This window comes from Carcharhinus amblyrhynchos, chromosome 9, assembly GCF_965287045.1.
Source record: "Carcharhinus amblyrhynchos chromosome 9, sCarAmb.v2.hapA, whole genome shotgun sequence".
NCBI lineage: Eukaryota > Metazoa > Chordata > Chondrichthyes > Carcharhiniformes > Carcharhinidae > Carcharhinus > Carcharhinus amblyrhynchos.
Genome location: NC_137332.1, coordinates 75,951,336 through 75,977,471, shown reverse-complemented (window position 1 = coordinate 75,977,471; position 26,136 = coordinate 75,951,336). Strand labels below are relative to the sequence as shown.

The 26,136-nt window shown below is 43.5% G+C and overlaps 1 protein-coding gene across 2 annotated transcripts in view; it reads left to right on the top strand.

Moving 5' to 3' along the window:
• The window catches only part of LOC145347947 (BMP/retinoic acid-inducible neural-specific protein 3-like), a 171,864-nt gene that overhangs the window by 81,420 nt on the left and 64,308 nt on the right, over positions 1-26,136 (top strand). For both annotated transcript variants that reach the window (XM_080195938.1, XM_080195937.1), the window contains exons 3-4: positions 3,861-4,051; positions 6,347-6,525. In XM_080195938.1, the coding sequence (XP_080052064.1) occupies positions 3,861-4,051; positions 6,347-6,525 (370 nt within the window). The remainder of the gene's footprint in view (positions 1-3,860; positions 4,052-6,346; positions 6,526-26,136) is intronic.

The window sequence follows — 26,136 nt, the reverse complement described above, 5'->3', positions numbered from 1 at the left end:
TACTTTGAAACACAAAAAAGATGCAGCAAATACAGAAGTATGCTGAAGTAATTCTGTAGCGCCTCAATTACTGTTCAGCAAAAAGCCTTTGGATTGAATGCACAAATTTTTGTTTGTTTCACAACCAAAATTCTGATTGGAAAATTCAGTCTGTTTCCTCTTTCTTCTGAGCAAAACATTATGGGCAGGATTTTCTGACCACACTCGCCCAAGGCCAGAAATTCCCGTCCAAGGTCAAAGGACCTTTGCATAGTCCGTCAAACTTCCTGTTCCACCCGCTATGATTCCTGTGACAGGCAAGATGGTAAAATTCTGCCAATGTATCCTCAAACCTGGCCTGTTTTTGAGGCTTCCTATGTGGTTCAAGCAAATGCTGCTCCAATGAGCTCCAGTGCTCATTCAACCATATATTAAACCCAACACTTCTGTTAACCCCCTTGCCCAAGAAATGAAATAATGAAGTGATTTAAAATAATAGAGAACTTTGACAGAGATTGAAAGTCTATTTTCACTGCCAGAAGGAATCCAGAATATGGAGGCACAAACTTAAGTTGGAGTTAGGTCACTTAAGATTGAAGTCACAGAGAAAACAATGAACATTTGAAATGTTCTCTTCCCAAAGTCTGTGGATGCTGGAACAATTGACGTGTTCAAGTTTGGTATACAGAAAGATGTTGGGCAAAAGAATCAAGGGATATGGATCAAAAGCAGCTAAATGGAGTTAAGATACAGATCAGCTATAAGCTAATTAAATTGCCTAATCCTGTTGCTATTTACTTGAGGAAAAATCAGCAATTTTTCATAATTTTTTGCAGTTGGGGAACACGTGCCCCAAACACCTTCCTGAAAGTTATGTATAAATCCCCAATGAATTACTACCTAATGGAGGGAAAAAAACTTCCTTCAATAATTGTAAATAAACAAATTACTTTGACCTTTTAAGACAATGAAGACTGCAAGTCAAACTCTATTGCTTATTCTTACTAAATGTATGTTGGCGAGCTACTTTATGGCCCATTGCCCTTAACTAATTTTTTATCTCTCCTTGTTGGAGCTGAAGGTAACTCAATCTACAGCACAACTTTGTCAATAGTCACTTAAGGCTTTGTCAAAGAATCAGATGCAAAACCTAATGTGCTTGACAGAAGATACAGCTTAGATGGGCAGACGGCTTATGCCTATTGTTTGGACAGTAGGCTGAGTGGCTGTGTCTGAGAAAAGGTGTGATGTGATGGGCAGGTTCTCTGGTGTACTATGGCTCTGAGTTGAAAAGTCACTGGCTGTCTAACGTGGGTATGAATCGGTCAGTGGATTCTGACCATCACTTCTTACCTCGCCAGTTCAACTGATTTGAGATCACTTTGTAAATTGTGCTGAGGTTTGTTCATGCAGCTCCTCATTTGCAATGCATTTTAAGCAATCTTCATTTATTAATAATGTGAGCAATAGACTGTCCTGCGTAACCTGACCAGATATTCCTGTCGACAAAGGACTTTCTCTGTTAGAATCACCTTCTAGATCATAGAACCAGTTTTCAGTGCAATTTACTAATTTGCCAAATGTTCCACAAAACGTGAATTTTATTTGTATCTCGTGTAAAAATTTGTCGAATGGCTTCCAAAATCTAAGTGAACTGTTCCTTTGAATTAGCAATTTAGCTACCCCCACTAAGAATCTCTGTTCACATGAAAAGCAGATCCATTATTTATATATCGATATTGACCATTCCTTTATGTCTCGGCACTCGCTAGCTGAGCATTGACATCAGCATGCTGTGATAAACTCCTCTCAATCAATTCCTAATTAAAGTCTTGCTTTCTGTTCCAGAGCCTCTTCATTTGACATTATCAGCTCAATTGCAATATGGTCCCTTCTTTTATTGAAGTTCTCCATCACTAACCCATGGCGTATCCTTCTCTTTTACCGATATTGCCAACTCTAAGGGGAGGATTCATCCTTCTCTGTTTGTTGACCTTTTCAGCTTCAATCTCAGTTGCAGGTTTGGAAAACGGCTTAATGCCCGATAGAGTGTGGGCGGTTGACTCACAAGCATCACAATGAGGGAGACAGTGCATGGTAGTAGTGACACTGGACTAGTAATCTGGAGACCCAGTTAATTCTCTGGAGGCATGGGTTCAAATCTCACCACAGCAGCTTGTGAAATTTGAGTTGGGCTAATAAATCTGGAATATAAAGTTAGTCTCAGTGATGGTGACTATAAACTATCTTCAATTGTCATAAAAAAAACTGGTCCCCTAATATCCATCTGATCCTCATCTGGTCGGTCATACATATGATCCAGATTCATCCTGATCCGGCCTGGCATACATGTGACTCCAGACCCATCCTTACCGAGTCTGGCATACTTGTGATTCCAGACCCACAGAAATGGTGTTGACCCTTAACTGCCCTCTGAAATGGCTTAGCAAACCACTCAATCCAAGGGCAATTAGGGATGGCAGCAAATGCTGCTCCAGCCAGTGACAACACACATCCCATGAAAGAATAAAGCAAAAAAAAGATCGACAGCCTTTACCCATAGTTTTTCATAAAGTGTTCAGTTTGACCTCATGATAAAAATGAATTTAGAAAAGAATGTGGTCGGATATGAATTCCTTATAGTTAATATCCAGTGTAGTCAGAGGTAACTGAACAGCTGTGTTATATTGCTTTAGAATACTTTTACCATAAACATATACTTCAAATAAGTTTCAAAGGAAAAATTGAATTTGAACAGAATATAATCTAATGATACAAAAGCAAACATATTGTGAACACTGGAAATTTGAAATGAAACAGACAGTGCTGGAAATGTTCAGAGTCGTGGGAGCTGGAGGGTGGTGGAGGTCAGGGTGGTGAACAGAACCTGGGGTGTCTGGGTAGGGTGGATGAGCACAGCAAGAAGTCTCACAACACCAGGTTTAAGTCCAACCAGTTTATTTGATAGTAATCCCACAAGCTTTCGGAAACGGTGTTCCTTCGTCAGATGTGTGGAAGGTTCTGATCAGAGAAAGGTGAGACTTTTTATTGTGTTTACCCCAGTCCAACGCCAGCACCTCTACATCATGACTAGGATGGATGAGCCCAGCCAGAGGCTAGCGAGCACAACGGGGAGATGTGACGGGGTTAGGGCAGCTGTAAACAGAGCCTTGGTGGAGGTAGTAGTGAGGATTAGCAAAACTGGGAGTGAGCAGAGCCGCTGGATAGGTGGGTGGGGGGAGAATGGGGGGATGTGCTGGGGGGATACAGTGAGGGCTCCTGATGGTAAGGTGGGAGTAGGGGCAGAGGGGCAGTAGGATACCAGTCTGGGGAACACAGAATTAGAAATAGATCAAAGAAAACATTTTTAAAATAATTAAAAACTTATCTGTCATTGAGCCGAAAACAGACCTCAAGGTGACATTAAAGGAAATGAAGCTTCACCAAGAATTGTGCCCCATCATGAGTCTTCCCTTCTCACCTCACCAATAGATTCACGTTGCAGCTTGGAGAGCTAGTTCCAACTGAGGCCTGTGTGGAAGGTAGTGGCCTAATTTTAAACGCAGTCAGTGTTGTACACCTCCACTTCATTGTCAACCACAAGATCTAGGTCATCATTATCTCACTTGCTAAATTGGGCAATGGTAGAGTATGGAGCCAGAGTTCAGGTTTGTCTTTGTGAGATCTCCCTCATGTGGAACTCGTTGCCACTCTGTGGCATCGTTTGTGATAAAATAATTCTTTCAAAAACCGTTTGCTGGGCTGCAGTTTGTGCAAATCTGTTGAGCTCCATGGAACATTGCAATGTTTTGTTACCTGCAATTTCTCCTTTGCAAGGTTGGTTTATCCCTTTTTTATGATGTGTGTGTTTCTGTTGACAGAGAGTTTGGTCGATGGAAGGTGAATAATCTGGCCGTGGAAAGAAGAGATTTTTTGGGCTCAGATTTGCCCCTAGCTCCAGAATTTATCCGGAATATACGTTTGTTAGGACGGAGACCAAGTCCACAACAGATAATTGATAACCTGATCAAGAAGTATGGGACTCACTTTCTACTATCTGGAACACTTGGAGGTAAAACACCCTAACAGCCAATTCAAAATATTCTCATGCTTACAGCTGCCATTGCAAACAAATATAATTATTCTAGTATATTGTACTGAGGGATATACTTAACTAATTTATAGTTTAGAGTATATGAGGAGGGTACTTTTTATTATTCACTTTTGCAGGGTCAAAATCCTGGATTTCCTTTTGTAATAATGCCCATTTAGAGACTTCACAGTGGCACCATGGTTAGCTCTGCTGCCTCACAGCGCCGTAGACCCCAGCTTGGGTCACTGTCTGTGCAAAGTCTGCACGTTCTCCCGGTGTCTGTGTGGGTTTTCCCCAGGTGCTCCGAATTCCTCCCACAGTCCAAACGATGTGCTGGTTAGGTGGATTAGCCATGCTGAATTCTCCCTCATTGTACCTGACCAGGCGCCGGAGTCTGGCAACTAGGGGATTTTCACAGTAACTTCTTTGCAGTGTTAATGTAAGCCTATTTGTGACACTAATAAATGAACTTTAACTTTTCATTAGTGAACAAAAAGGGATCGATTTAGTGATCTTCAAGAGCAGCAGCATGTTTGCAGCTTGTTCTAAAATGCCTCTGCCTAGGAGAACCCTTCCCCATGGGTGAGTCCCCACTCTGAGTCCTGTTTGATCACCCAAGCCAGGTGACCCTTGCTCTGCGGTGTTGCCCTTAAAGGGACAATCACCACACTCTCTGTAACATTACTATGAGTGTACCGACACCACATGGTTTGCAGTGGTTCAACAAAGCAACACACCCACATCTTCTCGGGGGCAATTAAGAATGGGCAATAAATGCTGACCAAGCCAGCAACATCTGCATCCCCTGAACAAATAAACCAAAAATACCCATGGCAACTTGCTCATTGTGCTTCTCCGCTTCTGTAATGCGTGGGGAATAACTCTCCTTCCTCAAAGCACCTTCAGATTTTGTGTTTTTTTTCCTCAGCAGGAGACCTGAATCTGAGTTGGTGGCCTACAAGTTGGTAACTGGCAAAGTTGTAAATGAGGTATTCTTTTGGGTTTACTGCTTCCAGTTGTTCCCCATAAGCAGATTGCATGTCCCCGACAACCTGAAGTTCACCTTTTCTATGTAATCACAAGATACCTAATAGCAGGACCCAGGGATCTCAACATTTATTCCAAATACTAATATTTGAACTATCACACATGAATGCTGCTATCCCTATAGAAGATAGGAAGGTATATCATTGAGACAAGGCACAGCTTTATATGATCAATGATTTATTTACCTAAATTAAGTGAATGAATACTATAGAATTTTCCCAATGTTTTTCATCCATGGAAAGTAAACGTGCAATTTAATATCTCTATAAACCTTGGCTCACCTTTTTTTTCATTCAAATTTAAGGGATTGAGCTGGTCCAGACTTTTAAAATAGATACTTTAACGCTGAGACAAAAACAGATCAGCCAGTCCCTGTGGACAGGCCCCAAATTGCTGTCCCTTCATCCAGTTTATGATCAAAGTACCAATCCTGATTTAATTAACCTGACCCAGGTATCTCCCTAGTATTGTATAAAGACATAGGAAATAGGTTTTTATTGATTGATATAGCACGTTTCCTCAATGATGTGCTGATTTCAACTAATTTACCTCCTGGAGACTTCCCATTGCTCGCAATTGCAGTAGCCTCCAGGATTAACAAGAGTTGTAATTGACATGTCTGAGATGGGTGACACAAATCAAATTCCTCAAGCCCTGATGCACTGGGGTATGAACAGATGAAAGACTGACGCCTTGGCTACCGCACCTACCTGGGGTGAACTGTACTTCCCTCAATTTCTCTTCCTGAAATTTAGTAATGTTTTGCTCAGCATTTTATTCTTCTCATTTTCAGTTCTCTCCCAGGGGAGGGTATGGTTTCCTATGGTCAATTCTAGTAGTATTGTTGAGTGGAGACAAGTAAGTAAACATAAATACTTCTGTTCTAAGCAATTGAACCAACCGTTGATGGTATCAGTTTTGACTAATGGTTAAACAGGAACTAGGAGCTCTATCAGTTTGATTGGATATTTGTGATCAAATGAGACTGGAAGTGAAAAGATATAGAAAGTGACCAATGCTACCCTAGTGCCCACCCCAGCTAAATTTCTTTGAGAGAGATAACTGTTATACATCTGTGCCTTGGAATTTTAATTTGGATTCCAGGGGGAAAACAGCAGTACATTCTTTGTTGTTACATCTCTGTCTTATAAAATCGCACAGCTGTCTCCACCTCATTAGCATCGTAAAGTTACTCTCTAACTGCTAATCATTTACTTTCCTGTGCAGGGGAAGAATCGCTGACTATTTTTGTGGACAAACAGAAGTTGAATAGGAAAACTGATCTCAATAACAATTCTGCTATCAGTTTGGACACACTTCACCAGCTGGCTGCCTCCTATTTCATAGACCGAGAGACCACATTGCGGAAGCTACACGAGATCCAGATTGCATCTTCAGCAATCAAGGTAATCATTTCTACTCTTAAACGTCCACAGTGGTCTCCCTTTACTGCCCCCGTCCCTTAACCGCAGTTCGCACCATATGACACTTTTCATACAGCCAGTCTTTTGCCCACAGAGCATAGCAAAATGCCCCTGACATTTTGCCCCTGAAACTCCGCAGCTCCACCCCAATCAATACCTTCCCTTGTCATCCAAAGACATGCCAGTTAGGTGACTGGCCATGGTAAAAAAAAAAAGTTCCTTAGTGTGTTAAGTTGTGTAGGTTAGATGGATTAGCCATGTAAATGTGAGGGATAGGGCAGGAGAGAGGACCTGGATAAGATACTCTGTCAGAAAGTCGGTGCAGAATTGATGGGCTGAATGGTCTCCTTCCGCACTGTAGGTATTCTATGACTCTATGGATTCTATGTAACTATTGTCAGCTGCTCCATTGGACAAGCCATCAAGCCTCACTCTGTCCTGGCCACTGGAAAAGGACTTGATACAAATACCAATGGACCTTCCTTCATTCCCAAAACAGATCCACAAATTGCCACTCACCATAAACAATGTCAGTACTACCTCCAATGCATTTTGTTCTCTCGGGGTTTGTAACAGTTAGCGGACTAGTAATTAAAGGAGGTCTGGACTAATGATCCAGAGACATGAGTTCAAATCTCACCCCGGCAGCTGATGCAATTTAAATTCAATTTACAAAATAAATCTGGAATTAAAAAACTGGTATCAGTGATGGAGATTGTGATCACAAGCTGTTGGGGGTTCATTAATGTTCTTCAGGGAAGGATTTTGTCATCCTTACTCAGTCTGGCCTACTACAAAGCCAAAGCAATGGAGTTGACTCTTAACTCCTCTCTGAAACTCCTCTCTCTCTTGACCCATTCAACTTGATGGGTTGAATGGCCTCCTTCTGTACTGTAGGGATTCTATGAAATAGCCCAGAAAACCACCACAAGAAAGTTTAATGAGAGTCCCTGTCTAACAGTACCCTGGGCATACCTCTGCCACTCGGACTCGAAATTCATGTTGGGGTGTAAACACTAACTTGGCTGTCTATAAAAGTTCCACAAATTAGTTAATTAAAAACTTCGCAGAGGATCCAGCCCTACCCATCAGAACCAGCTCCTCACAGCACCCATTCATCAGAACTTGTGAGTTGAAGAATTCTAGTCTTTCCGTTGCACTATATCAGAACAGAGAGTTAATTTTACATTCGCTAATGATCTTTTAGTCCTGAAAGCATGGGTCCATTTACTGTAGCAATCACTCTTCGTTCTGAGAGACAGATGGCTCCGTTCTAATTGAGCCTGACATAATTTAGCTTGTAGGCTTGATTATATCGAGAGAAGTGCTTGACCTCAACGTTTGAAAAATGCCAGTAGGTTTCCTTGGGGCTTCCACATAGTAAGTTGGCTAATAGACTATTTTATATCAACAGCAGCATTATAGCATGATCTCGTGTGTTGTCACTTGCTAAAAAGCATGAGGTAATATCCTACTGCCAAGAAGAAGTTCACTGTGTCACTTCAAGGCTACAAAGTCCAATTATTATTCAATAAACAGAGGCCCCAATTTCAACCCAACTGGCCTTGTCGGAATAGGAGGTTAAAGTCAGGAAACCCACCTTATTCCCTCATTGTCAGTGAAGGCCCACTTGGCCATTATTGGTACTCTGTTCCTGATCCTTAAAATAAGGGAGCTGTGTGATGATGCATATGATGAATAAAGATCCAGCAATGTTATATGGACCTGGATGCAAATTCAACTGGCCACATACAGTGGCAAACATGTCCAATAAAATGTATAGAGATTGGCTTCACAAACTAACATATCTGGAATGCATTTAAAAAGTTGGTTACTTGCAGGAACTTGGTGCCTACATTTAATTAGAAGAATACTTAACCTGCAGGAACTCAGTCCCTATTCTCTCATACAGGGGTGCTTCACCTGCAGGGATTGAAACCCTTTAGCAACAAAATGTCCTGGACAAAATGGTCATCATTCTGGCAAAGCAGATTGTCCTCATTCTATTGAAGTGTGTGGAATGAAAATCAGGCAGGTTGTATAAAAGAACCTTGGTGTCCGACAAGAGGGTAACTTCTTTGGGAATAACTCCTTTATGAGTTGGTTCTACTCTGTTTGATGAAAATTTGAAGATTTAGATCAGCCACGATCTTATTGAATGGCGGGGCAGGCTCGAAGGGCTAGATGGCCTAGTCCTGCTCCTATTTCTTATGTTCTTATGATTTAAAACTACTTATCCAATGTGCTATTTCTGCTGCTGTGTGGCCTTTATCACTGCAAGGCGTAATTGCTCTAGGTTCTGGAAACAATGTCTGGGTAGATCACAGGTTAACATGAGTTTTTCTGGTGTGATTGCGAGGTATATGTCAAGGTGCAGTAAGTAGTCTCACAACAGTAGGTTAAAGTCCAACAGGTTTATTTGGTAGCAAGAGCTTTTGGAGTGCTGCCTCTTGATCAGATGAGTGAACCCGATAAAGGGGCAGCACTCTGAAAGCTTGTGCTACCAAATAAACCTGTTGGATTTTAACCTGGTGTTGTGAGATAACTTACTATGCCCACCCCAGTCCAACGCCAGCGACTCCACATTATGTCAAGATGGGTTTCACTGGTGTTGGTCAGAGAGCATTGTTGATAGGAACACGCTTTCCAACTTCAAGCTGCAGTTTAGCAGAATTTTAAGAATTTTTTGTCCATAAGTGGAGTATGATTTAAGGAGTGTAGAATCCATGAGGTTTAGCATTTTGATCTGTCCAAATGGAGTTGGCAAGTTCTCCCTGTGTCTGCATGGGTTCCCTTAGTGCTCCAGTTTCCTCCCTAAGTCTAAAAGACGTGTTGATTAGGTGCATTGGCCATGTTAAGTTCTTCTCAGTGTATCTGAACAGGCGCCGGAGTGTGGCAACAAGGGGATTTTCACAGTAACTTCATTGCAGTGTTAATGTAAGCCTACTTGTGACACTAACAAATAAACTTTAACTTATATTAGAGGACTGCCTGTTGGTTCCTCAAGATAGGTTGGATACTACACCACTTTGTCACTGGAATTTTACATTATGTACTGCACAATATTTGTGCTGTTTGCAAGGTGGAGGTGTGAATACATGAAGTCATAAAGTCTAAACATGAACTCAACACAAGCCTAGTCAGTCCATGTCTAATTTCTGAATGGGCAGAGCATCCTTTGGTAGCAAATGCTTCTACATTTCTGTCCCCAAATTTAACTGGTAGCTTTTGATCTTTTAGGATTGTTTCAAATAAGTGGAAGAGTGTAACATTTGACGGTGGCATGAGGGGAGAGCTACATTGTGGGCTTCCCCATGGTGGATGTGGAGATGGGGAGTGCTTGTAAGATCTTGTGTGTGGCATTCCTGCTGGCTACCCATCTGCCCCTGCCTATCTGAAATTTTGTTGGGTGGGCAAGGGAGGCAACCACACTTGGGCCGATTTATTTTCACCACAGCAGGGGAAGTCCAAGGACAAGTGCAAGCACAAGCACAGACTAGTGTTCGACAGAATGGGTCATTGGAATGGGGTTTATGTCCTTTGGAAAGCCCCTTGGGCCCATTGGAGGTACCCATTATATTTGTTTCCCCCTTTAACTCTGCCCCTCCCATTCTGCCCCTGGCTGAGAACCCCGAGTAAGAAGTCTCACAACACCAGGTAAAAGTCCAAGAGGTTTATTTGGTAGCAAACACAACTAGCTTTTGGGGCTCTGCCACTTCATCAGGTGAGGGGCAAATCAATGCTTCGTCAAGGGTCAGAGCCCCAAATGCTAGTGGTGTTATATTTACTGTGTTTACCCCAGTCCAACGCTGGCATCTCCACATCATGAGAATCTCAAACCCAGACTAAGCTATGTTTCTCAGCACTAAGTGCTCCATTCTCCTAACAATGCTGCTGGCACTTCAGAACTGCCCACCATAATGATCGGTTAGCAGCTCTCTAAGTTGGGACTTCATCCCAAATGAAGAATGGGAGTCTAGCTGGAAAAGAAATGCTGATCTTAGCAGTAAATAGCTCTTGGGCAGCCACTGAGATCTGGGCAGCTTTGCACCCCCCTCCCCTCCCGCTACTGTTAGCTGGGGTAGGGAGTGGGGACCCTGTAGAATTCAGCCTCAGATGTATTCTACTGGGGTTTTCTCATTTTTCATTGTGATCATGGTGCTGCTTATCTTTCTCCTTTTTCTCACCTTTTCCTTCTGCCTTTCTTCTCCTTCACTCTTTCTTCCTTTTTGCTTTCCTGTTGGAGAGGAGGTATGGAGGCCTGGCAGGGAAGACAGGTGGTACAGGTCATACTTTTTGCTGGTTTGTGCCTGTTTGACAAAGAAGGGGGCTCACGGGGCAAATTATACAGAAGTGCAAAGAGACGAGAACACAAAACATGGTTATTCAGCCCAAGCATTCACTGTTGGTGTTTATCTTCCAGCCGAGCAGTAATTTTAATTCTAAAGGACCACCCTATCTCTATATCAATTTCTTATTCACCATCTTCCTTTGTACCGAAGAATTTAGCTTTAATGAGTTTCCACAATGAAATAGGATTGTTTTGTGGATCTAATTGTGTTGTACAATGCCTGTTATGCGGTAAATCTGATACAGTTTGATGGTCTTACGCTGTGTCTGGTTGTGCATTAGATCTGATAGATCTGATGTGGAGTAATTGTGTTGTACAGTGACTGTTGTTTGGATCTGATACACAGTGATTATGTTTTACATACCTGTAATGCATTAGACCTGATGCAGTGTGACTGTGTAGTATACTGCTGCCATGTGGTAGATCTGATACAGAATGATTGGGTAGTATAGTGTTGTTGTGCATTAGACCTGAGACAGTGATCTGTCGTATAGTGCTGTTGTGTGGTAGAGCTGACAGAGCTTGATTTAGTTGTAAATTGCCTGTTGTGTGGTGGACCTTGTTAACCAAGACCTTTGCTCCAGTTAATTGATAGGCACTAAAACTTTATCTTTAAATTAAATCATGTCCTTATAAGGAAAATGTAGAAAAACTTTAAATACTTATGACTGCTACAAGACTGATTATCCTACACTGTATCACAAATCAATGCTTTTGATTTGTTAGTAACTAATAAACAAATTAGATTTTAACTACTTATCTAATAGACTTGTAGGGCTGTTTCTATCTATTCATGCTGACCAGGCACAGAGAGGAATCAGATTTCATCAAGCTTAAAGCTTGGTTTTCCTTTCTCCATGGTGATTTTCCTTGGTGATTCTTCTCTCCTGAGTCTGTTCTTCAAATCTCGAATATTTATTCTTTGAGGCTGGCTTGAACACATGCAGTTCTACATGTGCACACTGATGTAGGCATATCATCCATATTGGTTTATTACAGGCTGCCTGACCTTAGGGCAGTTGTCCTCAGTTATTTTAGTACTTTAAATCAGCCTCCTGTCTCCATTTGATCAATTAGAATGACTTTGTTATCAAGGATGTGTTGTTACAGCTTCCCCCTTGAAAAGTAATGTCCTTTTCTTTGCTTGGTTATTATTGTGTTGCATGGTAGTTTGCTAGCTACATTGCTCCCTTTGGTTCCATGTTTTAATTAAAACATTAGATCACAGGATCAGCACATTTGGGTGTTCTCCCATCGACAGGTCCACTTTACAATTACACCTCCAAAAAACAAATATAGAACTACACTCAAAGAGTCTTGGTTTGTATCGCAGATTAAAACAGTTTGGTATGAGAAATCCTACTCTTCCTGTCAGAAGCATTTATTTACAACAACGCATACATTTTTCTTTTTTCTAATACCATCCAAACTCATTCTTTCCATCTTTTTAACATTACATCCATAAATTGATACACTGTTATTAATAAGATCATCACGATAACAATATAGGACAAGAAACATACCATGGATGTATTTGTACATTTGTTTCCCCAATTCCATGTATCAGCCCTATATGTTTCCTTTTATAGCCTCACTTTCTTTAATTCCCTCAATACAGAGTTTGTTTTTAATCCATTGTAAGTTACTCGGAGAAGTCGAATATTGCTTTTGTACGAAGGGTCTGTTCATTTGCTGTATTGTTTTTTGTATTTCAAAATATTTCTCCAAGTCTTTTTTGAGTGCCTCAGTAACATTAATATGTAACAATCTTCCCACTGGATTTGTCCACCAGTTTAATCTTGTCTTTACTAGCTTGATTTGGGACTTTAAGTAATGTCAATAAAGCTTCCTATCCTTGCCTCACTCTGTTTCCCAATCCTTAATCCAATTACTATTCCAACACAATAGTTATTTTCTTTCAGAAATCAAACATTCCATATGATTCTAGTCTTTAACTTGTTTTGTTCATTTAATCCCTTTGTCACAGCTAGTATTGTAAGTCGAAAGTCTCAATAGCCACAGCTCAAGATTTTTGTTTCCTATTGACATTTACGTGTCACTTTCCTTCAAAGATCATTTAACCCAATGAACAAGAAAGAAGGAGCTCAAGTGATTTTGTATGCCAGTTTAACAGTAGAGGAAAGTCCTCAATAATCTCATCATTGTTCTTGACCATTCTTTCCCAGTTCATGAATAGTGTGTTTTGCACAAATGGTATATTTTATTCCTCTTCTAAGGTTTTGACTTCCATAACCTCAGATAATCAAATCGTGGAAAATCCTATCATACGTTGCAACTTCATTCGCACGCCCCACATTTAACCACTGTGCTAACCATTATGCTATTATGCAAATCCTATATCATTTGAGCAGTAATTGTGGCCAGCAATTATACCCAAGATTAAGGGATTTGAAACATTTAGCTTATTTCAAATTACACTTTAGGGCAACACAGTAGCACAAGAGTGGCACAATGGCACAGTGGTTAGCACTGCTGCCTCACAGTGCCAGGGACCTGTTCGATTCCTGGCTTGGGTCACTGTCTGTGTGGAGTCCGCACATTCTCTCTGTGTCTGCATGAATTTCCTTTGGCGCTTTGGTTTCCTCCAAAAGTCCAAAAGACCTGCTGGTTGGGGCATTAACCATGCTAAATTCTCCCTCACTGTATTCAAGCAGATGTTGGAATGTGGCAACTGGGAGATTTTCACAGTAACTTTCATTGGAGTATCAATGTAAGCCCACTTGTGACACTAATCAAATAAACTCAATAAACTTAAACACTTTTAATCCATCTCACAACTCCCATTTGATTATAAACCCAAATCGAAATTACTCCTGAAAAATCACAATTTCGTGGGGAAAATATTAAAGCATTAAAGACATTAACACAAAAACAAAAAAAAAGAAAATTACAGCATGGGTTCAGATCCTTTGGCCCTGCAAGTCTGCACTGACTATGCTGCCCGACTGAACTAAAACCCCCTACCCTTTTGGGGACCATATCCCTCTATTCCCATCCTATTCATGTATTTGTCAAGACGCCCCTTAAAAATCACTAATGTATCTGCTGCCACTACCTCCTTCGGCAGCAAGTTCCAGGCAACTACTACTCTCTGTGTAAAAAATCTGAAAAACAAAGAATATTTACTAATTATTTATTAGATATACCCACACATTCACCAGTGGAAGTTTCCATATTCAAACATCTCCACAGCATTTTGCTTTCATCCAATCTTAACAACTTGCACTGAAATGAAGGTAAAAAAATTCAAAGAAAACATTCTTCTTTCTTCAAAAACTGTAATTAAAACTCAAGGAGAAAAGTAAATTCTAAAAAATATATATTTTAAACAAACTTAAGTTTAACATTCTTTCACAGCCAGATAACCTTTGAAGTTAAACCAAAGTGTAAATCATCACATTTTATTGCCCCAGAATTACCACTGTCTTGCCAGAACAAAGCAATTGCTTTAACAACTCCTTTATCACTTATATTACTGCTTATCCTGCTCCTCACTCGATTTAATTCAAAATACAATTACACACGTTGAACAGGCAGCTGTAAAAAAATAAGCAACTGTAAAACTAACAGAACCAGACCAGTGAGTTAACTAAGACGCAGACAAGAATAAATCACACACACTGCAACACGCAGATAGCAACTCAAATGTTTCTTATCAGCTCAACTTTCAGCTCTCCTCAAATCAGACTTGTACATGCAGAGTGCAGTAATTCAAACTCTTTTCCAGGCTGTTAATTAGCTTTTTCCAAACATTTGGGCTGGAATTCTCTGGCTGCGCTCACCCCAAAACTGGAGAATCCTGCTCGAGGTCAGTGGACCTCTGCGTGGTCTGCTCCCTGCCTGCTACAATTCCTTTGGTGGGTGGGATGGGAGAACACCCCCCCCCCCCCCACCCCCACCAACTGTGTTGTCTGTTTCATCACTAAGTTGAATTTGTCCCCTTGTTTACTATGCAGAGGTGGATCTGGAGGACATTTTTGCATGTTGCCAATTAGTTTACAACGTTTCCAGAAGAGTTGAAAGAACATTGTTCATTCCTCTCCTCAGCCTGTAACACCGCACCATTTGCTTTTCCTGCCCTCTTTTTTTTGTTTTAGAACCATAGAACCTAGGATTAGGCCATTAGAACATAAGAACATAAGAACATAAGAAATAGGAGCAGGAGTAGGCCATCTGGCCCTTCGAGCCTGCCCCGCCATTCAATAAGATCATGGCTGATCTGTCGTGGCTGATCTGTCGTGGCTCAGTTCCACTTTCCCGCCCTCTCCCCATAACCCTTAATCCCCTCTCTTATCAAAAACCCATCAACCCGCTTCTTAAAAATATTTAGCGAGGCAGCCTCCACCACTTCAACGGGCAGAGAATTCCAGAGATTCACCACCCTTTGAGTGAAGAAGTTCCTCCTCAACTCCGTTCTGAACCGCCCCCCCTTTATCTTGAGGCTGTGCCCCCTAGTCCTACTGTCTTTTTTGAGCGGGAAGAGTCTTTCCACCTCTATCCTATCCATCCCATTCATCATCTTATACGTCTCAATGAGATCTCCCCTCATTCTTCTAAACTCTAACGAGTACAAGCCTAGTTTATTCAGCCTCTCCTCATAGCTCAACCCCCTCAACTCCGGTATCAGCCTAGTAAACCTCCTCTGCACTCCCTCCAAGGCCAAAATATCCTTGCGCAGGTGCGGCGCCCAAAACTGCACACAGTACTCCAGCTGCGGCCTCACCAATGCCCTATACAGCTGCAGCAAGACCTCCCTACTTTTATATTCAATCCCCCTCGCTATGAAGGCCAGCAACCCATTCGCCTTCCTGACCACCTGCTGCACCTGCAGGCTGGGTTTTTGCGACTCATGCACAAGGACCCCGAGGTCCCTCTGCACCGTCGCCTGCTGCAGTTTTTCGCCATGTAAGTAATAGTCCTTCCTACCATTCTTCCTACCAAAGTGGACCACCTCACACTTGCCAACATTAAATTCCATTTGCCATTTCCTGGCCCATTCGCCCAGCCTATCTAGATCCTTCTGCAGACTCTCCACACCCTCCGCACAATTTGCCTTTCCCCCAATCTTGGTGTCATCAGCAAATTTCGACACCCTACACTCGGTTCCCTCCGAGCCTGCTCTACCATTCGTTACGATCATGGCTGATCATCAAATTCAATATCCTGATTCCTCCTTCCTCCCCAGATTTCTTTGATCCCTTTAGCCCCAAGAATTTTGACGCAAATGGCCCCTTGAGGTTTTTTCGGTGTAAGTGAGAATTTGAGCTGCTGCTCCTTACCCCATACGGTCTATTTTGATGAATTTCATGGGCAAAGCAGTTTTTATTAACACGAGATTGTCTATTGGTGGGGGTGCAGTAGGGTCTGCATTTGGAACTATATACGGAGGTTGGGGTTATTTAGGACATTCATTCCCACTTCAATTTCTGGTTCTCTTCTTACCGATCCTTCCCAATCAACATCATCTTCTAGGAAGACAAAGATGCTTGTAATTTATTTCTCTCTGCATTGTATTTTAAGTGGTTTACTGCAGGACATCTGTCCTGTTTGCTTTGATACAGAACTTTCACTGTAGCTTTTAATTCTGAATTCTCGCATGTCAGATAAGGGTCACTGACTCTGAAAGATTGCGTTCTCTTGTTGCTTGCTGTTTGTCCTCAAAGAATCTTTCACATTGATTCTGAAATTGGGTCATATATATGACATGTAACTCACACTTTCTAATTCTGTCCTCCAAATGCTTCTCCCGATCAGCAATTCTTTGTTTTTGGCGATCATTTTGATCAAATTTTAAACTTGCCTTTTAGACTCACATAAGGACTTCATATAACATGCTATAGCAAGAGGTCTCTCAACTCTACTGATTTTATTACCCAACTTCTTCTGCCCTTCTTTCCATAGCTGATTGCCAGAAGATTTCTGTCCCTATAACAAAACTTCAGAATATTTTGTACATTCAGGTCACTTACCCTGTATGTACATCTCTAATGCTTCATACCAGGTACCCTTTTCATTCACGACCGAGGCCAATGTTAACCCTAACGTTGTGCTCAATCACTCTTAGATCTAGCTAAATGACACGGGAAGGTACTAGGTGTGAGGTCTGGCAATTGGTCCTGACGATAGTCCTTGTCGGGGAGGCAGCCCCATCGATCTACCTCACTTTACTAGTGAAACATTACTGATAGTCTTCCCCCGCGAAATTCCCATTCCAGGCCTTCTAAGTTTAATGTGTATCAGAAACACATACCTGCACGGCTCTCTTGCACTCCAAGAAATAGGTCTTAGTCCTTCTCGTGGTTGACGCAAGAGTTTACCTGTGCCAATTTCCTAGTCTAATTTCACTTACACAGATCCTGGATCTGTGTTCGGGTATCTGTAGGTTAACTGACGTAGCATCCCAAATGTTGTAGCTCGATGCGACCCTCGGCTCGTTTAATACCAAATGGTCCCCTTATCTCTTAAGAAAATTCACAGTCAACTCTTAATTCAGTACACTTCACTGCTCTCTATTTCTTGTAGTAGCATATAACTTAGCGATTGTTTATGTCTATCAACAGTTGGGGTTCTGACTCAATCATTGAAAAATGCCCTCTTTTAATTTGAACCCATTTTAACACAGGAGCAGCATTGTTAATTGAGACTGTTGCTCCACTTAATTGATAGACGCAAAAATTTGGGGCGAGATTCTCTGGCCCCCCCCCAGCGTGTGTTTCCCGCTGGCAGGAGGTGGTGCATTGTTTGCTAGCTACCGGATTCTCTGGTCCCACCGCTGTCAATGGGAATTCCCCCTGAGGACACGCACGCCAGCAGGAAGCCTGCAGGCAGGGGTGCGCAGGACCGGAGAATTCCACTGGCAGGAATGGCTGGAGAATTCTGGCCTTTTTCTTTGAATCAAATCACGTTTTTATCAGGAAAATGTAGGAAAATTTCAAATACTTATGACTGCTACAAGACTGATTCTCCTACACCGTATCACAAATCAATGTTTTTATTTCCCTATAAATCTACTATAACAAATATACAAACATAGATTTTAACTACTTATACTCATCTAATGGACTTGTAGGGGTGTCTCTCACCTAATATACTTGTTGGGGTGTCTCTATCCACTCATGCTGGACAGACATGGCGAGGAACCAGAAACTTAAAGCTTTTTTCTTCCATTGTTCTTCTTTTCTCTTTTGATTCTGTTCTTCAAAATTACAATATTTATTCTTTGAGACTGGCTTGAACACATGCAGTTCAAACCATACGCACTGACAATGGGCATTTCATCCAACTTGGCTGATAGCCAAGTTCTGCGCACATGAGGACGGCCTCAACCGGGATCTTGGGTTCATGTCACACTGTCTGTAACCCCCACTTGCCTGGACTTGCAAAATCACACTAACTGTCCTGTCTGGACACAATACACATCCCTTTAACCTGTGCTTAACACTCTCTGCACTCACATTATCTGTACCTTTAAGACTTGATTAGCAGTAAAGAATTGCATTCTAATCATTATTCTGTAAATTGGGTTTGTATCTTTAGATGCCCTGTTTGTGATTAGAACTCCCACTCACCTGATGAAGGGGCAGCCAGTGCTCCAAAAGTTAGTGGCTTTTGCGACCAAATAAACCTGTTGGACTTTAACCTGGTGTTGTGAGACTTCTTACTGTCGTATAAGAAAACAGTATGGTCGGAGAAATAATCCTTTATAATCGAGATTGGGAGTCCAGAAGGTTGTGTTGCCTGTCTGGTGTCAGGGTTTAGAACATCTGCTCAAGTGCAGAGAGGAACTTGAGGAGGGAAAGGATGTAGTTATCGTGACCCACGTGGATACTAATGATATAGACAGGACGAAGAAAAATGTGCTGCATAGGAAGCTATAGTAAATTGGGATTAAATTAAAAAGCAGAACAATTAAGATCATTTTAGGATTACCGTCTGAGCTGTGAGAGATTTGGCATCAGGTAAGTAAGATTAGACAGTTGGATTGGGAGAAATGAATTCAATTTATCAGGCATTGACACCAGTACTGGGGAAAATGGGAGCTGTACTTTTGGAAAAAGTTTCACCTGAAGCAGGCTGGGACTAATGCTCTGTCAAAACATATAACTAGGGCAGAAGAGAGTGTTTTAAGCTAAATAGTGGGTGGGGTGGGGCCGGGGGCATTGCGGCAGAGGGCGGAATCACATGAGGAAAGATATACTAAATTAAAGGACAAGACAATTGAATTTGTAGCAATATGGATAATGAGAACCAGAATGTGGCAGGAAAGGACAGTGTGTATAACCTTAAAAAAGTGTGCCAGCAGATAAACCTGAATTTGCAAGAATGATAAAAAGACAGAATTAAAGGCTCTGCATCTGAATATGCATGGCATTTGTAACAGACCTGATGAATTGATAGCACAATAGAAATACATAGGTATGATCTGATAGCAATTTCAGAGACCTGGCAGCAGGTGACCAAGGCTGGGACCTGAATATTGAAAGGTATTTGATATTTCAGGAAAAATAGAAAGCATGGCCAGAGATTTGTAATTTAAGGATGACATGCTGGCATGAAAAATGACCTTAGTTCAGAACATCAGTTGGGGTCAACATAAGAGATAGCAGAGGAAATAAGTCATTTGTGTGAGTAGTTCATACCCCCTCTAAAAGCTATAGCTATGTCATTTAACAAAGTACACAGAAATAAATAATAGGAGGTTGTAAGAAAGATACTGCAATAAAAATAGCTAATTTTGATCTTCATAGAGATTGGTCGAATCAGATTGGCAAATGTAGTCTGAAAGGTAAGTTCACGTAGGGCCCGATTTTACCAAAAATTCGTACCCAAAAACGGGCATGAAATTGCGGTAAATTTGGGCATTGGGCCTGTAATGCGATCTGCACCCGAATCCAAGCAGATCGGAGACAGGATTAATTAATGACTTTATAATAAAGGAGCCTCTAGTCAATAGTGATCATACCATGGTAGAATTTCATGTTAGATCTAAAATTAGTGACTTAAACTTAAATAAATGCAATTACAAGGACATAAAGACAAATTTGGCTAAAGAGAACAAGAGAATCATCTAAAAGGATAGGGTAGTAGAGAAATCAGTGATGTGAATTTGAGAAGATATTTCATATCTTTCAGCAAAGATATATTAAATTGAGAAAGTTGTTGTTCATCCATTGTCGACACCTCGACACCATTAGTCATTTTGAGGCTGGTTGCGGTGTGTCTGAAGATGACTGATCAGGCCAACTCGGGCATGGAATGTCCTGGCACGTATTGGACAGACTTGTGTAGACACTGTAGCTGTTGCACTGGTGGCTCTGGACTTGTGCAGCTTACGCTTAAGTTGTGCTTCAGCAATACACCTCACTTTGTGAGCTTGACAGCCTTTGTGGATGAGGCAGCACCAGGTAGGGTGGTTTTGTGCCTGCGTTTCCCAGGTGGTTGTGTCAATGTCGAGCAACTTCAGGGAGGCCTTCAGTGTGTCTTTGAAAGGTTTCTTCTGCCCTCCAGTCTTCTAACAGAGAGTTCCCCAAAAAGGAACTGCTTGGGTATGCGCTCGTCTGACATATGGATGACATGACCTGCCCACCGGGTCTGCGCTGTCATCAACAGTGTGTGGACTGATGGTAGACTTGCTCTAGAGAGAACTTCAGTGTCTGGTACTTTATCTTGCCAACGGATGTGTAATATTCTGCGAAGACAAGTCATGTGGAAATGATTGAGCTGTCTTGCATGCCTTCGATACACAGTCCACATTTCACAGGCATACAGGAGGGTAGTGAGTACCACGGTGCTGTCGACCTTCAGTTTTACAAAGAACAAAGAACAACCCAGCACAGGAAACAGGCCCTTCGGCCCAACGAGCCCGCGCCGCCGCATCACCCTACACCTATTCTACCCTGCATGTCTACGAATGGGACCCTACTCAGTCAGATTCAGGGGAGAATAGTGTCAATTTGGTAAAAACCAATCAGCCTAAGAGCACATCTTTGGGGTGTGGGAGGAAACCGGAGCGCCCGGAGGAAACCCACGCAACCACAGGGAGAATGCGCAAACTCCCACAGACACAGGCCCAAATCCATGTGTCTGCACAGCCAGCAGTGCTAGTCACCGAGCTGTTGCGGCGCCCGTCTACCGGTCCAGGATCAAGCACACACACCGACACGAAGTACTAGGCCACTCCTGGAACTTCCAAGAGCAGCCCACGCACGATCCACCGTGTGCATGCCCCTCGTTTGACACGAGGTGGACCTCCACCTGTGGAATAAAGACAAAAATATTAATCTTACAGCCTGCCTTTCCGGTGTCTCCCGAGGTTTAACCCTATTTAATAGCCCCTACCATATCCCTCCATTCTCGTTTCACTCATGTGTCTGTCTAACTGCATCTTAAACGAGTCCAACGTTCCTGCCTCCACCACCCTACTCCGTAGCGCGTTCCAGACCCCCACAACTCTCTGCGTAAAGAACCTTCTTCTCACCTCCAAATTATACCTCTCCCCCTCACCCTTAAATGATGACCTCTCGTGTTCGTACCCAGTCTAGGGAGCAGTCTCTCACTATTAACTCTATCTATTCCCTTCAGTATCTTATATACTTCTATCATGTCCCCTCTCAATCTCCGTCTTTCCAAGGAGAATAGTCCCAGTTTCTTCAACCTCTCCTCGTAACCCAGTCCCCCCATGCCAGGCAACATCCTGGTAAACCTCCTCTGCACCCTTTCCAGAGACTCCACGTCCTTCCGGTAGTAAGGTGACCAGAACTGGACGCAGTACTCCAAATGCGGTCTAACCAACGTTCTGTACAACTGAAGCATTAGACGACAGCTTTTATACTCTATGCCCCTTCCTATAAAGGCTAACATCCCATAAGCCTTCCTAACAACCTTCTCCACTTGTGACGCAACCTTCATGGATTTGTGAACCTGCACTCCCAGGTCCCTCTGTATGTCTATACTCCTAATCGGCCTACCTTTTATCACATAGCTCCTCTCTGCATTATTCCGTCCAAAATGCATCACCTCGCATTTGTCAGGATTAAATGCCATCTGCCACCTATCTGCCCACTGCACCAACCTATCTATATCCTGTTGTATCACCTGACAATCCAGTTCCGTACCCGCCAACCCTGCCATCTTGGTGTCATCAGCAAACTTGCTGATCACACCACCTACGCCCTCTTCCAAGTCATTTATGTAGACTACAAAGAGGAGAGGTCCCAGTACTGAGCCCTGCGGCACACCACTGGTCACTGGCCTCCAGCCCGACAAGGTCCCCTCCACAACTACCCTCTGTCTCCTATTTCCCAGCCAGTTCTCAATCCACCTAGCTACCTGGCCTCGTATCCCATGCGCCTTAACCTTTTCTACCAGCCTACCGTGAGGGACTTTGTCAAACGCCTTACTGAAATCCATATAGATGACATCAACGGCTCTCCCATCGTCAACCGTTTTTGTCACCTCCTCAAAGAATTCCATCGGATTCGTAAGGCAAGACCTCCCTCTAACAAAGCCATGTTGCGTATCCCTAATCAGATCGCAACGCTCCAAATGCTCATACATCCTACCCCTAAGTATTTTTTCCATTAACTTCCCTACCACCGACGTCAAACTCACCGGTCTATAATTCCCAGGGTTATCCCTACTACCTTTTTTGAATGACGGGACCACATTTGCTACCCTCCAGTCTTCTGGGACCTCACCTGTGTCCAAAGAAGAGACAAAGATTTGCGCCAGAGGCCCAGCAATTTCATCTTTCGCCTCCCTAAGCAGCCTGGGATAAATACCATCAGGCCCCGGAGCTTTATCCGTCCTTACACTACCTAAAAGCCCTAGCACTTCTTCTCTCGTAATAACTATATCCTGCAACTGAACCTCCGCTCCCTCCAAGAGACCGCATGATTCCGAACCCCTCTCCTTCGTGAATACCGACGCAAAGTATTCATTCAGGAGCTCCCCCATTCCCTCCGACTCAATACACAACTCTCCACTCTTGTCCCTAAGAGGACCAATTTTCCCTCTAACTACTCTCTTGCTTCTAATATAGGAATAAAATGCCTTTGGATTTTCCTTAATCCTACCAGCCAAAGCCATTTCATGCCCTCTCTTCGCCCTTCTAATTCCCCTTTTTAGCTCCCTCCTACTCTCTCTATATTCCTCCAGCGCACTCTCCGTACCCATTTGTTTTGACCTAACATACGCCTCCCTCTTCTTCCTGACCAAGTCTTCAATATCCCCCGTAATCCACGGCTCTCTAATCCTACCTTTCCCATCCTTCCGCTTAACCGGAACATACCTCCCCTGCAACCATTTCATTTTGTCCCTAAAAGCCTCCCACTTACCAACCGTGGACTTGCCAGCTAACAGTCCTTCCCAATCAGTGTCCTGCAGCTCCCTCCTAATCCTGCTATAGCTCGCCTTTCCCCAGTTCAGCACACTCCCGTTCGGACGGCACTCGTCCCTTTCCATTTTTATCCTAAAGTAGACGGACTTGTGGTCACTGTTCGCCACATGTTCACCTACCTCTACCTCAGCTACCTGCCCCGGCTCGTTTCCCAACACTAAATCCAGTATAGCCCCTCCCCTAGTCGGGCTAGTTACATACTGTTCTAGCGACCCTTCCATAACACATTTCACAAACTCCTCTCCCTCCGTACCCCCAGCTCTAGGCCCCCTCCAATTCACTCCGGGAAAATTAAAATCACCCACTACAACCACTCTATTCTTCCTGCACCTGTCCAAAATGCCCCTGCAAATGCCTCCCTCCACTGACCTCGGGCTGTTGGGTGGCCTATAGTACACCCCTAGCAATGTGATCTCTCCCTTTTTATTCCTCAACTCCACCCACACTGACTCAATCCCTATCTCTTCCATATCGTCCTCCCTCTGCACTACTGTGATGTTGTCCTTGACTAACAGTGCCACCCCTCCACCTCTCTTCAACCCTCCTCTGTCACACCTAAAACACTTGTACCCAGGAACATTCAGCTGCCAGTCCTGCCCTTCCCGTAACCACGTCTCCGTTACAGCCACCACATGTAACTGCCTCACAAACATCAAGGCACTAAGCTCATCCGTTTTCCCTGCCACACTCCTAGCATTGAAACAGACACAGTTCAACCCATGAGTGTCCCTCAGAACCACCTTCTCCCTTATAATTTTCCTTTCACCCGACTCTCGCCCAGCCACCTCCCCACCACCCCCCCCCCCCATTAGTTTAAATCATTCCTGAACACCCCAGCTAACCTCCCCGCTAAGACACTAGTCCCCCTCCCGTTCAAATCCTCCCCACCCCTCCTGTACAATTGCCTTTCTCTCCTAAACACCTCCCAGTGATCCACAAAAGTAAACCCCTCTACCCTACACCAGTCCCTCAACCATGCATTCAACTGCATGATCTCGTCATTCTTAGCCCTGCTCGTACTGGGCAGCAACCCAGACAGTGCCACCCTGGAGGTCCTGCTCTTTAGTTTGGCCCCCAACTTCCTAAATTGCCTACGGACCTCTCCCCTACTCCTTCTTCCTATGTCCCCCTCCCCTACGTGTACTATGACCTCTGCCTGGGTCCCCTCCCCTTTCAAAATTCCCTCTACCCTTTCCATTATATCCTTTACCCCTGCTCCAGGGAGGCAGACCACCATCCTGGAGTCGCACCCCTGCCCACAGAACCTCCTATCAATCCCTCGGACCCTCCCATCCCCTACCACTATCACCTTACCAGCCCCCTTCCGTCCCTCTAAGTCAGTCTCCCCTTCCTTCCTATTTTTCTGTGCCCCTGCCGACGAACCTTGGGGGGCCTCCGGGGAGGCCGGGGGACCCTGACTACTCTTCTTCTTCCTCTTTCCCCTCCTAACAGTCGTCCATCCTCCCTTCTCTTCAGCCCTTGAGACCTCCTCCTGCTCATGGTTCCCAGCCATTATCTCCTCGTTCTCCCTGACTAGAAACGCATCTTCCAGCCGCCCCTCGAGTTGCCTGACCCGGGCCCTCAATCGCTGCAGTTCTAAACATTTACTGCAGATGTGGACCTTGGGGACACGTGACACCACCAGGAACTCCCACATGTGGCACCGGACGCAACTTACATTCCTCCCTATATTCCCTACCATGTCCCAACCTCCTGTAAGTGCCCAAAGGTAAAAATCTGTCACTCACCTTCTCTAAGCCTACTCTCTCCTAAGCCCAGCAAGCCAAAGCCCTTCTCACTCAGTTCCCACTCACTCCGCTGCCCGCTCCCGACGCTGCCCGCTCTATGCTGCTACCCCTTTTTTATACCCCCCGCTCCCCCTTAACGACTATCCCCTGGCCTAACTTCCGGTACAGAAGTAAACTGCACTCTAACAAGCCCCGAGAACCGGAAGTAGAGGAAAAAAAACGGTTTTTAATTCAAATCAGTCACTCACCACAGCCACAGCCACCAGGCTCAATGCTCCGGAGAACAATGAGTTCTGTTGCTGGGCTGATTCCTTGACGTTCACACACAGTCGAGCGCAGTCTACCAAAAGCAGAACTTGCTTTTGCTATTCTGCAGTTAACTTCTGTATCAATAATCACTGCTTGGGAGAGGGTGCTGCCAAGATAAGTGAACTGGTCCACTGTCTGTAGTTTCTGCCCTTTGATTGTGATTATGGGCTCTGTGTACGCTGCATGAGGAGCAGGCTGGTGCATGACTTCGGTCTTTTTAATGTTGATAGTGAGTCCTAAGTTGTCACAAGCTGTGGAAAATTTGTCTATACTGACTTGCACCTCTGGCTCTGAGCCGGCATACAGGGCACAGTCATCGGCAAAGAGGAAGTCTCTCCGATCTCTCAGGGAGGGAGAAATTGAGAAAGAAAGACTGTGAGAAGGATGTACCATCCATGGTTCACTAAGAAATAACATCAAATTGAAAGACATTTTTTATAATACTGTGAAGATTAGTGGTCGGTGAGAATCATCATAGAATCCCTCCAGTGTAGAAGACGGCCATTTGGCCCATCAAGCCTGCGCTGGCAACAATTCCACCAAAGCCGTATCTCAGAATCCCATGTATTTGCCTTGCTAATCCCCCTGACACCAAGGGCAATTTATCAAGGTCAATGAACCACAGCCACACATCTTTGGAACGTGGGAGGAAAGCAGAGCACACAGACGTGGGGAGAACATGGTTGCAAAGAAAATAAATGCATTGGTTGTGATATTTCAAAATTGCCCCAGATTCTGGAATGGACCCTTTAGATTGGAATCAGCAC